Raw genomic sequence first — 13,137 nt, 5'->3', positions numbered from 1 at the left:
GTTGCATCTTCATTTTTCATGTCATCCGCTAAAAAAATATTGATCCTGGATATTTGAAAATGACCAAGGTAGTAGTTCCATCTAAAGTTCATTCTGCACAAATCCCAGATTTTTCGAAGTCATCCTCTTTTTGTTTTTCGATAAGTGCAATTGTCAATTCATATTGTGTAGTTAGTTAACGAGGGATTGAGTGAGGTAACAAGTAACAACTGATAAATTTATTAACTCAGTTGGGACACCTTAGAGTGCAATGAGGAAATCTAAACTGTCTGCTGAATCTTATAGCATAATTGAAGGCTTGAATGCAGTAGGTTGTTAAAGGGATGCTGCGCTCACCTACAGGATAGTGGCTAATGTTGGTTACTGAGCTGTCTTGCCGTAACAAATACTTAACATAAACCTTTCCTATCTTCTTCTAGTTCCCTCATATCTTGGATTTATCTTTATAATATATATAATATTATATATAATATTTTCAGAGATCAATTTTTGGCTGTTATGCATTAAGCAATTGTGAACGGCAGAGATTTTGTTTTGTATTGGATAATAATTAAAGCATTGTTTCTTGTATACATATGACCTTTTTTTGGTGAGAGAACCTAGCATGCGATACACGGTGGTATCTTCTACTTGACAGGACAGAAGAAAGATGATATTATGTGTATACAATAGTGATGAGATCACTTAGTTTTATGTGGTCATGCAGGCTTCTTACCTCCAAAATCTTTTCACATCTTGTCCCTTTTGCAGGTCGTACCCAACACACGGAGCAGAAGTCAGATGGGTGAGACGACTGATGGTGGTCTATATGAAATTTTCCAACAGGACTATGGACCTGTTGGTTCTCCTGGTTTTGAAGCTGCTCGTGAGAACTTCATCATAAGCAGTGCAGGTTATGCAGTTGCTAGCTTGTTGCTTCAACCTAAGGATAGACATAATGGGAACCTTCTGATTGACAGGTAATCACCTCTGTCCTCTGTCCTCTGTCATAGTACCGATGGCTGCGAAGTTACACTCTTAAGTCAAGTTTGGTGTTACTTAAGATGCAGAAAGCCTCTAAAATATCGTCATGCCATGGTAAAAATGTCTTAAAATGTTTCAACAGTTCACGTGCATGAGCCAAGCGGAGATAAATATGCACAACAAAGGATACCACCTTTACATGTCAAATTTTTTCAAAATAATTCTTATATGTTTTTTCTGAAAATTGGTAATGTTGTATTCCTCAGCATTAAGGGTATGTAGGAGACCTCCAAAAAGAAAAGGAAATACTTACAAAGCTCCTAATAGAACTAGAAGTTGCTCAGTATTTCTATACCTTGTTTTTTACACCAACAATAAAAATATTCAATGCAATTCCATTTGACTTTTGGAATGGAATTAGATATATCTTTAAAACATCTACCATTTCTCTCATTCCATACTGTCCACCATATACATGATGGAATTATTCTCCACCATTTCATCTGGCTCTTTACTTCCTCCCCTTCTGATCCAACTACTATGCAGATCTGCTGTGTAGTCCATTTAGTTTCTGCGAGGTTGAGAAAAATTGCCCAAAGCTGGGAAGTGAACTTGCAATGGAGGAAGAGGTGGTTGATTGATTTTGTTGAGTTTTAGCAAACAAAACACCTCGGAACTAATGGCAGTCCCTTCTTCTGTAGAACTTCCTAGCTTTCCTAACTACCAACCATGTGAAGCATCTAACTTTAGTAGGGGCCATGCTCTTCCAAATGGAGTTTCATGGAAAGAGGGAGCTCTCAGGATGATCGTTGAAGTCTCTTTTGTATGCAGTGTTTCCTGAGATCCCATCTTTGTGATGCTTCCAGCATATTTTGTCAGTTTCAGGTGTGAGCCCCTTGAAGTGACTCCAATTCTTTAAGCATCATTGCCACTCTCCGACATTCACTTTGGCTTCAAGATTGTTGCATAGTATGAAAAGATCTGGGAAGGATTCTATCAGTGAAGATTGACCCTTCCAAACATCTTTCCAAAATTGGATTCTGTTATTATTTTCAACCTTATGGTAGAGATTCATTCAAGCTTTGACCACAGAGCTCTAATGGATTTCCCTACCCCAACTCCATAAGTGTGTGACATTATTGGTGCACCAGGGGTTGTTTCACCAAACTTGCATTTTATTGCCTCCCTCCATAGAGCATGCTCCTCCCAACTATATCTCCATAGCACTTCCTCAATAGGCTATTGTTATGAATCTTTAAGTTTCTGATGCCCAAACTGCCCATTCTTCAGTTCAGCTCATTTGTGTAGTCTTCCAGTTCTCCAAGGTGTAATTCCTGCCAACTTTGCTGCCTTGCCATAGAAAATCACTTATCAGTTTATTCAATTTCTTTGCAACATTGCTAGGTAAAGGGAAGAGACACATTACATTGGCAGGGAATGAGTCTAATATAGAGGTAATCAGAATTAGCCTACCTCCAAGAGATAGATATTGGTCTTTCCATCTCGCTATTTTTTTCAGTCTTTTCCACTATGCCATCCCAGATTTCCATGGGCATGTGTTTGCTTTCCAGTGGCATGCCAAGGTATGTTGGCATTTTATCAACTCTGCATCCCAGGATAGTAGCCAAATCCTGTATATGAGGGACCTCCTGGATTCGGAAAAGACTGTTTTTTCTCCAATTTACCATCAACCCTGATATGGTTTCAAAAATTGATAGCAACATCCTGATATATCTGATTTGATCGTACTTGGGCTGACAAAAATTCACTTTTCTCACAAAAAATCACTGTCATCTGCATAGAGTAAATGTCAGTGCTTAATTCACTCGTCACCAATTTTGAAGCCTCTGAGCCATCTGTTTTGGATTGCAATTCTCACCATACTGTCAGAGCCTTCCATGGCCATTATCATATCAGATCATCATATCATCATCATATATTTTATATACATATATATATATATATATATATTATTACTATTATTATTATCATTATCATTATTATTAGTTGGAAACTCCATAGTGCAAAGTTGGATTACCATTTTATCTCTTCAGTAAATTAAAATATTATTAAAAAAATTAATTAATAAAATATTAAATAGTAATTATATGGTATTAATTCATTGTATTTCTAGATAGAGTTAATTCAAGGATTATTTTTCCACCTAATTATTCAACATAATGGATACTAATAAATTTTTATGTATAGTCTTCCAATATTACGTGACATCTTCACAACTAATAACTCATGTGCAATCTACATATCAAAATGATATTATTGTCTTAAACTATTTGATATGGTTGTCAGATTGGCCATTTGGTGTTAAGCCTTAATTTGGTGTTACACTCCTCTTTTGATTACTTAATTTTATGAATAACTATTTTAAGAAATTTTGAAGGGGAGCCTTGGAGTAATTGGTAAAGTTGCTGCCATGTGACCAAGAGGTCACTGGTTCAAGCCTTGGAAACAGCCTCTGACAGAAATGCAAGGTAAGGCTGTGTACAATAGACCCTTGTGGTCGGGCCCTTCCCCGGACCCTGCGCATCTAGCGGGAGCTTAAGTGCACCGAGCTGCCTTTTTTTTAATTATTATTTGAAGAAATTTCTTTAGAAAATAAAGCAAAAAAACGGACGTAGAATAAAATATTTCATATTGTTTTTTATAAAAAACTGCCAAAAATAAGATACAAACTTCATTCAAGAAAAACGATAAAAAAAATTCATTCAGATCTAAAGACAAACTTTTTCAAATAAAAATTGTTTGCTATAAATAAATTCTCTTTTTTAGGTTTGGGAATAATAACAGAGAATAATATGTTGTTGGAATCTTTTTTCTCTGTAAACTCCTTTAGAATTTCTTAGTCTAATCTAATCTAATTTACCTCTGAGCGATTGGCCAAATCGACTCTAGGGAAGTAAGACATGATGAACATATATTTTGGGACGGAGGAAGTTTCTCTATCACAACTAATTACTATGCACTTGCTTTTTCCCCTTCAACTTTTATGCAATTCATTACCTACATATTGTAATTGACTAACTGTATTCAAATCATTTACAAATATTTTTATCAATTAGCATGAGATACACATGCAATGCACCTGTTCGAGAACTAGTGAATAAAAAAGGAGATAATGGGTCACCCTGCATTAAGAGGGGAAAAAACTAACAGGTTCTCCATTTTTAAGGACAGTGAAACTGACAGTTTTTATAAAGTCAATCCAGCTGATTTATTTGTCACCAAGGCCCTTTTGCTTTAGGATGTTCAATAGGAACTTCCAATTTACATGATCAAAGGCCTTCTCAATATCTAGTTTGCACATAACTCCAGGGTCCTTACCTCTCAACCTTGAATCCACACATTCATTGGCTATAAGATCCACATCCATAAGATTTGAGCAATCAGGATTGAAAAAAAAAATCCAATTCGTTCTGGAAGATAACTCCTACATTGTATAAATATTATACAACAGTATATATGGATGTTTATACATCTCTTATACATCATCATATCAATGGGTTGGATTTCAAAAAAGTGGGTGACTATAACTTTTAATTTAATAATATATGTGGCCAATCATAATAATTCATGTGGCTTTTTTAAATAGGAAAATACCATCAAGTTTAGGGTGTTAGTTTGAGGGGTATTCTTGAGCCAATAAAATAGGTTGGGAGTATTTTTATACCTATAGTTGGATGGAGGGTATCTGTGACCATTTTCCATATTTTAGGGGTATTTTTGGCCCTCTTCCGTAGTTCCGTTATATTTATTCTCACCCTTTAAAACATCTAGAGGACTATGAAAATGGAGGGTTTTAAGTTGCATGTTATTGATAAGATAGGCAATAACTAGAATGGAATCCCCTTAGATCTTGGTAGATTCATGGTAAACATTAGATATTGTGCCACTTCAAACAAATGCCTATTTTTTCTTTCAGCAGCCCCATTTTGTGCACTAGTGTAGTGACAACTAGTATGATGTGCTATCTCATTGAATTTTACATAAACAGCAAATCTTTTATCCATGTATCATGTGTCATTGTTAGCTCGCAGGATCTTTATCTTAACCTCAAATGGAGTACAAATTATCTTATGAAATGACTCGAAGCAAGAGAAGACCACACTTTTGGCCATTAACAGATACACCCCAAATCATCCTAGTACAACAATCAATAAAGCACTAAAGGTAGCAAACCATCGTTTTTCAAGCAAAAAATCAATTTGAGTAGGATCCCCATACGTCAAAATGAATAAATGTAAAAGTACTACTTTTATCATCACTCAAAGAGCAAGAGTTTCTAATAGCTTGAATTAGACATTGGTCCTAACTCAACCTCAAATGATAGCTCATGAGGTTGGGATTGCCCAAGACCATATAAGAAGACCAAGAAACTTACATCCCACCATTGTGAGACAATTAACACCCTCTCGCATGCCCAAGTCTGCAAACTGACAACAAAATGTGGGGGCTCAATATCGGAAACCAATAATTGGGATGGATCTTACTTTGAAGATTTTTAGAAGAAAAGACTTGTATTTCTGATATCTTTTTTTTTGAATCTAATAATTCATTGATAAGTTGCTTCACTGGGACTTTATGATTCTTGGATTTCTGTGTATCTTACATCCCATGGTGGAAGGAATATTTATACAATGAATCCTATAACTAATTAGAAAAAGACAATCAATTACAATGAAAGGGAATATTCTATTCCTGTAACTACGTTAGAAAAATAAAGTCTTCTAAAATCATGCTAATTAATTAACACCATCAACAGTTTCCTCACTATGCATTCCAGCTTACATGTCAATGATGTGTCCTTTGTCTGGTTCTATTTTGGATATTATTTGAAAATTTGTATGAAGGTTGAGATTAAGAAAGCATAGAAACTCAAACAATTGTCTACCGTAAGATTGCTGATACACATTTGTTGATGATTAAACATAATGTGCAATATCCAACCAACAAGCAACGATTCTGCTTGTAAGTTTTAAGTTATAAGCTAAAGATTTGGCTATATGTACTTGCCTATGCTGTGTGATATTTGCATTTTGCAATGTCTACTAGGAGACTCACGTGCGTCATGAGGCAAGCTCAACTAGCCTTGTATTATATATATCTTGATGGCTAATGGTTTAATTATTCGAGTTCATGTGGACTCATTAAACACTAATCGTGGTGTCTCTAACTTGCTTTGATTGTTGAATAAATTTGTTTTTAAATTAGTCTATTAACAAACCAAAGACCAAATAATGTGAATAAGTTTCACTTCATAGCTATACAATCCTTTTCAAAAGACATACTACATAGATAGATACTTTAAGTTGACCTCAACTGGCAACTAAATGCTCCAACTTCAAGAATGCACATCTAGACACCTCAACTCGTCCTGTGCCTAGTCGACACTCAATGCTGACATGACACATAAATTTTGGAGGTGTCTAAATGATCATTTTGTAAGTTGGAGTGTTCAACTTACACAATGGAGACAAGTTGAGGTTCTAGATGTGCATCCTCAAAGTTGGAGTACTTAGTTGTTAGTTGAGACGAAGTTAAAGTGTCTATCTATGTATTATGCCTTTTGAAAGTGTTGTTTCCCCATGGGGTGGTGCAGATTTTCTTGTGGAGGAGTTTATGAAATGGACATATACTTCTGGATACTCCAAACAAGCAAATACAGTATTCTGAAATAATAGACATCTTTTCCAGCTTTATCATTATTGGGTCTGGTAGTATCATCTTATAAATTTCCTTTTCACATTGTTCTGCAGTGCTGGTAGGCTTGTCCATATTGACTTTGGTTTTATCCTGGAAATTTCTCCTGGTGGAAATATGCGATTTGAAAGTGCTCACTTCAAGCTGAGTCATGAGATGACCCAATTAATTGACCCATCTGGAGCAATGAAAAGTGAGACATGGTACCTGTTTGTAAGGTCAGTGGTCTTCTTTAGGCCATTTGCACTGTCCTTTTTGTATGATTTTCTTTTTTCTTATGCTAAGTCTTGATTGATTGTTTTCCAGCTTGTGTGTCAAGGGTTACCTTGCTGCACGTCGCTACATGGATGGGATAATAAATACAGTTTTGATGATGCTAGATAGTGGGTTGCCTTGCTTTAGCAGGGGTGATCCTATAGGAAATCTTCGGAAGAGATTTCATCCTGAGATGAGTGAGCGTGAAGCAGCCAATTACATGATTCGTGCATGTAGTGATGCATACAATAAATGGACGACGGCCGGGTATGATTTGATACAATATATGCAGCAGGGCATCGAAAAGTGAGGGAGTACCGAGCTTGCTGCAGAGTTTGACAAAAACTGTATTATGTTCACTTGTAATCTAATGAGAATGGAAATGTCTGTATCATATCGGTGTAATTCTTTTTTCTTTTCTGTGGGTGGGTGGGTGGGTGGTAGTAGTGTGAATTTGCAAGTTATTCTTTAGTAGGATTGCATGAAGAGTTGCAGAGCTGAGTTGCTTGTGATATTTTTTGGCTTAATTTTTATACACTATTAGCGTGTAAAAGTTTACTAAAGACAACTGTCTATAGTTGAGCGTCATGGTACTTTGAAAAGGTATGTATCCTAATATAATCAGTTAAATTACACTGGTAACGTGAAAAGTCTAGAATTGACATACAACAGCTTGTTTATTGATGTGCCAAATGAAATTTTCTGTGGTATGCTTCAATCCTAGCGTCCTTTCAGCTCGAGGCATATGCAATGTACAACGTTCTAGGCTAGAGCTTCTTCCCTTTATCATCTGCAACCTGATTGATGGAGAGTATCTAGTGGGTTTAATCAAAGTTAAACCTAATGAATTCTCGAATAGGTGACAAATCTCATGCATATTCTAGACCGAGGGACCTGCAAATTCATCTGCTGATAACCAATGAATGACCAGTGCTTTTCCTCGTGTGGATCCATTGAAATGGGAATTCTATGTGTTGATCCACTGACATGACTTTTCTATAGGAGATGTTTTCCGGTATTAGGTTGGTGAATGAAATAGCAAAAATATATATTGAAGGCTAACAGTATTATCAGCAAATTGGCTGTTTTAGAGAAAAGTTGTGAATTTGATTGTATGTGAGTAAATAGTGTGAAGGTAAAAGTTAAAATAGTTGTGAAGGAAGTGATGTTTACCCCTATGTAAGGAAATACATTTTCCCCTCTTTGGATGAAAATTTTGTCCTTGGAAAATGTTTTCCCGTAGCAAATTCCTTGGTTTTTTTTAAAATAACTTTAAACACATTTGCAAGTGAAGTAGGAGTATATCGAATATGGACCATTCACATACGGAGGGACAAAGTACAACAAAGGGAATTACCCTGTGATAGGCAGTCTCTTCATCACCCTTTTTGGTTTAATGATGACACATGAATGTTGATTGACAACGAGTATGAAGAGATGAGTTTCCTTGGCCATATCTTTGAAGGAGAACCATCACAGATTACATAGTTGTTGGGGACTGTATAAGCTGAGCAATCTGAGATAGGTGGTCTGGGGATATAATCTCTTCTTCACTCTCTTTTCTTGATTAATGGTGTCATGAATGTCATTTGACAACCAATCATCACAAGTGAAATTAAATGAGCATTCATCACCCGAGGATTCTCCTAAGCAGTCTGAGGTAATCTCTCCATCCACTTTGCTCAAATAATGGTGTCATGAATGTTAATTGACAACCTATCATCACAAGTGAAATGAGCGTCAAACACCCATACTCTCAATAAAGAGTTATCATCGCTGAGCATTCAAAAAGAGTAATATAGAAGATCCTCCACAAAAAAATCAAAGAAGAAGAAGAAGATGATCACCACTGTTACATCCTATCAACACCTTGATCATCATTAATGTACGTAGTTAGAAAAATAAACAATGAGTGGAGGACATACACAGAGAACATTTGTGTCACACCCAGAATCTTGGCCTCAGCGGACCGAACCGAGCGAACCAGCTCTACATGAACACATGAACTTAAAATGTTAATGTGAAGTCTTTTAAAATGATTTCATTCATAAATGATTCCATGTCTAGAATATTAAGTTAAGAAACAAAACTAGACTAATATCAGACATTCGCATAACTTGAACAACTTAGTCTATGAAGCCCCTAAGATGTAATCGTAAGTAGCAAAACCTATCTGGATAGAGCAGGATCGAACACGAAAATGGTCTCTTCTCTCTCATTCTTAAGGGTCCCCTCGTGACCTAATCCACCACCATGCCATCGCCGCCACCTCAACCGGTCCCGGTGGTTAACAATCCCCTCTCCCTTTCATCCAACCAATTCCCACCATTACTCATATCAAATACTCCTAATAAATCTACCACTTCCCAAAATCCTACTGAAATGAAGCAAACTTACAACCTCGAGCACCAGTTTGAATTATCGCAATCTACTGGATTCGAAAAACCTTAACAATACCATCATACCTACACAAACAAACATTGCTCCTAACCCATTGGGACCAGTTGAATTTATTGATGGTGTCCTAGTGGTCAAATGGACGGAGGCAGTCAGTGGTATGAACGTTATCAAAAACTTATAATATGCAGTGGTTCATAAGTTTTTGTGAAGGAAAGGAGTTCCTATACAGTATGGTATCAAAGGTGCTTGCAGGATTGAGGTTCTACAGAATAGACATATTCTCATTAGGTGTGCATTATTACATGTTTACCGCTTGCCCGTTTTCAGACAAAAAGTAGACAACGAGACAAGTTTTGATCCAACCGTTATTCAAAAGCAGAATAAAGAAAGAAAGACATGTGACCGAGCCTTAGTTTTATACAGTCTACATATCCTGACTTGTAAGGAAATCAAGCCACGTGTACTTCAAGGAGTATGAGAAATGCGATGGAACAAACTGAGTATGGAGAGTCAAGCGAGGTCATGTTGAGGCTCCAAACTGCGGTCATTACATGAAAACTAAGGTTAAAAAAAATACAAGTACAAGATCTTATCATTTGACACTTGATCTTCAGATATCTCCTGCCTTTTCTGGCAAGTGTCTTGATAGTTGAGATTTGAGAATTGAAATTGAAACTTAGAGTGAGCATTTGACGCATGTCAAGATGCTGGGTCGCTGACCAGAAAGTGTTTTGAATGCATGTTTCTTGATCAGTAGCTGAATAGAAACAGATGTCGGGATGCTGGGCTGCTGACTATGACTGTCATTGAGATTGAACATTCTGGCAAGAGAACTCTGTCTCGAACATCAAATTCATGCTTTGCTAGGCAAAATCCTGCAAGCCATCACAAACAAAGAAGAACCAATTTTTCCCCAGTTATCACTGGAAATTTTCTGTGAGTTATTAGCAACTGTAAACTTTGAAAATCAACTCAGCCCAGAAAGTGTTTATTCTAGAAGAAAAAAGAAAAATAATTGTCTCATACTAAGAAATGTTTATCTTAGGAGAATAGAAAATATAGGTCTTAGACTAGAAAGTATTTATCGTAGAAAAAAATAAAAAATAAATGTTTCGGATTAGGAAATGTTTATCATGGAAGAAAATAAAAAATAATTGTCTAAGATTAAGAAATGTTTATCTAAGGAAATAAATAAAAAATAAATGTCTCAGACTATGAACTGTTTATCCTACTGAGAAAAGAAAAAAAATAAATGTTTCATATTAGAAAATATTTATCCCAAGAGAAAATGAAAAACAAATGTCGTCTCAGACTAGAAAATATTTATCCTAGGAGAAAATAAAAAAATCTCTAATTAGGAACTGTTTATCCTAGAACAAAAAGGAAATAAAGGTCTCAAACTAGAAAATGTTTATCCTAGGAGAAAGTAAAAATCATTATCTCATATTAGAAATGTTTATTCTAGGACAAAAGAAAATAAAGGTATTAGACTAGGAAATATTTCATCCTAGGAGAAAAATAAAATAAAATACTGATCGTATATTAGGAAGTGTTAATTCTAGGAGAAAAGAAAAAATAATTATCTTAGACTAGAAAGTGTTTATCCCAGGAGAAAATAAAAAATAATTATCCAAACTAGCAAATATTTATCCTAGGGAAAAATAATAAAAAGTATCTCAGACTAAAAAATATTTATCCTAAGAGAATAATAATGAAATGATTTGTGCATGCATAAAAAGAGAAAGAGTGAGAAGTTTTGTGGCAACTCTTTTAGAAAATTTAAACCTTTGTAATCACCTTTATGTCAACAAGATAACCATTGTTTAAAAAAAAATTTAAAAAAATGTGAGTTTCAAAATTGGTGGTCGATTTATTTCCTTGACTTTGAGGACGATTGCTCATGTAGCTGCCAAGTTTGACCCTAGTTTCAATTTGGGTAGATTGAGCTCGTTGGCTTGTCACCTATTCTGATATCCTTTACCATTGAATAAATCTCTAATTGAGTTCAAAACTTCAAACTTCACATTTATTGTATTGTTCTCACATTCCAACAATCATTAAATCTTGTATTCATATAAATTCTTAAACTTGTCAATAAATTATTGTGCATATCATTTTTTCTTGAATCATGTCGTATTTGATGTACTGGCCAGACTTTTGTTCAATTGAAAAGCTTATAGCAAATTTGAAATCATTCCTTGTTTGTTTTAATAAAGACTAAATCATAGAAAAATTGCATTAGGAATACAACGATAAAAAAAATATTTGACAAGAGATGTCCCTTTCGAGAAAGAAAAGAATGAAATGACTTCTTTGGACTGAAACAAGGCTTTTGGGTTAGAAAGAAAGGGATGGTAGGAGAGCTCAAAGATAACACTTATAATAGTTTAAACTTATAATTTTGGAAATTAACTCTTTTTGCGAAAATAAAAACTTTTTTTTCACCCCAAATTCTATGATGGGGGCATTCCTAAATTTTCTTGGTTGGAATGAACCTAGGATAAAGTTGCCTATGGATCTTGTCAAAGTAAGAATCAGGTTGAACATAATTCAGGAAGCTTGTTTTTTTTTTCTTTTTGTTCCAAACTCCGACTTCTTGTTCTTCTTTTGGACTCTTTTTCTCTTTTCTTTCTTTTTTTTTGACTTTTTTCAGAAACTCTATTTTGTTTCCAAAATATGGGCATGAGAGAAAATAAATTTGAACTACAAAAATGAATAACAAAGTATCAAATAATATTTAGATAGTAGAGTGAAATGTCTGTCATATCAATTTTTTAAAATATCATATACAAGCATGCCCTTTTAGAATGAGAAATGGAAATCATACACTATTTCTTTCAATCTATATTGAGAACATGTATGTTACTTTTGTTCCATGTTTGCCAATTAGAAAGCTCCATTTGGTAATATCTTCTTCACAATAGATGACACATGCCAATTTAGATTGAACTTGCCCCTTTAAACTTCTTTTGATATCAAAGGACGTAGTTCTTCTTATAGATAGACTTCAAATTGCTATTGTCAATATGTTTCAATCATTATCCATTTTCTTAAATATTTTTCTTCCATTTTCACTTGTGTATTCATTCCATGACTAGATAGAATTTTAAGATTTGGCCAAAAATTCTTCATACATATCATGTCATCAAAATTAAAAGGAAGAGAAATATATATAAGAAGAGCTATGTAAAATGAATCAAAATAACACTGAACAGAGAATTGTATTTCATTCAGTAAAAGATAGAGGGGTTTGACAATAAGACAACAAATGAAATTCTAGGTTACAATCCTGCAATAACCAAAAAACGATAACTCTCAATAGATAGACAAAATAACGCACTTATGGAATCAAAAGAAAGAATTTTCCTAGAGATCCTACAGCCTCCTAATATAGGATACCGGCGTCTCTGCATGTAGGATTCTACTAGATATTAGTTTGGTATAACCAACACCGGTGAACCTAGATTTGATACTAAACTTGTCATGACTCAAAAACTTAGGTCATGATGGCACTTACTAACTACCACCAATAGGTAAGACAGAAATTGACAAGAGCATAATAAAGCAGAGAAAAGGAAAATCAATGGAAATAACACCATAATATATACAACCCTTGAACGAGGACAAAATATAAAGATTTATCTCGAAACCTGGTGGAAGATGGTACAAAGTAACAAAAAACTTGAGTACATAACTAGACATATACAAATCATGCAGACTATCTCAAAATATAAAAGACTAGGTATAAGTGTAAAGAAGGAGATGAGTCAACCACGAACGCCAATAAGATCACCCTTAATCTTT

At 34.8% G+C, this 13,137-nt stretch overlaps 1 protein-coding gene across 2 annotated transcripts in view; it reads left to right on the top strand.

The window, feature by feature from the left end:
* LOC129902908 (phosphatidylinositol 4-kinase alpha 1) overlaps positions 1-7,473 on the top strand; it is a 45,806-nt gene extending 38,333 nt beyond the window's left edge. The window contains exons 24-26 of one of the 2 annotated variants that reach the window (XR_008770167.1): positions 751-959; positions 3,362-3,452; positions 6,735-6,867. Coding sequence is in view for 1 of the 2 variants with exons in the window: in XM_055978354.1 (XP_055834329.1) it covers positions 751-959; positions 6,735-6,896; positions 6,985-7,243 (630 nt within the window). In the remaining variant the exon portion in view is untranslated. Of the gene's footprint in view, positions 1-750; positions 960-3,361; positions 3,453-6,734; positions 6,897-6,984 lie in introns of those variants that run through there. The other variant, XM_055978354.1, reaches the window with a different exon arrangement.
* The last annotated feature ends 5,664 nt before the right edge of the window (positions 7,474-13,137 follow it).

Source organism: Solanum dulcamara, chromosome 9 (assembly GCF_947179165.1).
Source record: "Solanum dulcamara chromosome 9, daSolDulc1.2, whole genome shotgun sequence".
NCBI classification, from domain to species: domain Eukaryota; kingdom Viridiplantae; phylum Streptophyta; class Magnoliopsida; order Solanales; family Solanaceae; genus Solanum; species Solanum dulcamara.
Note: the sequence above shows the minus strand (reverse complement) of the source record. Positions and strands in the feature narration are given on the sequence as shown.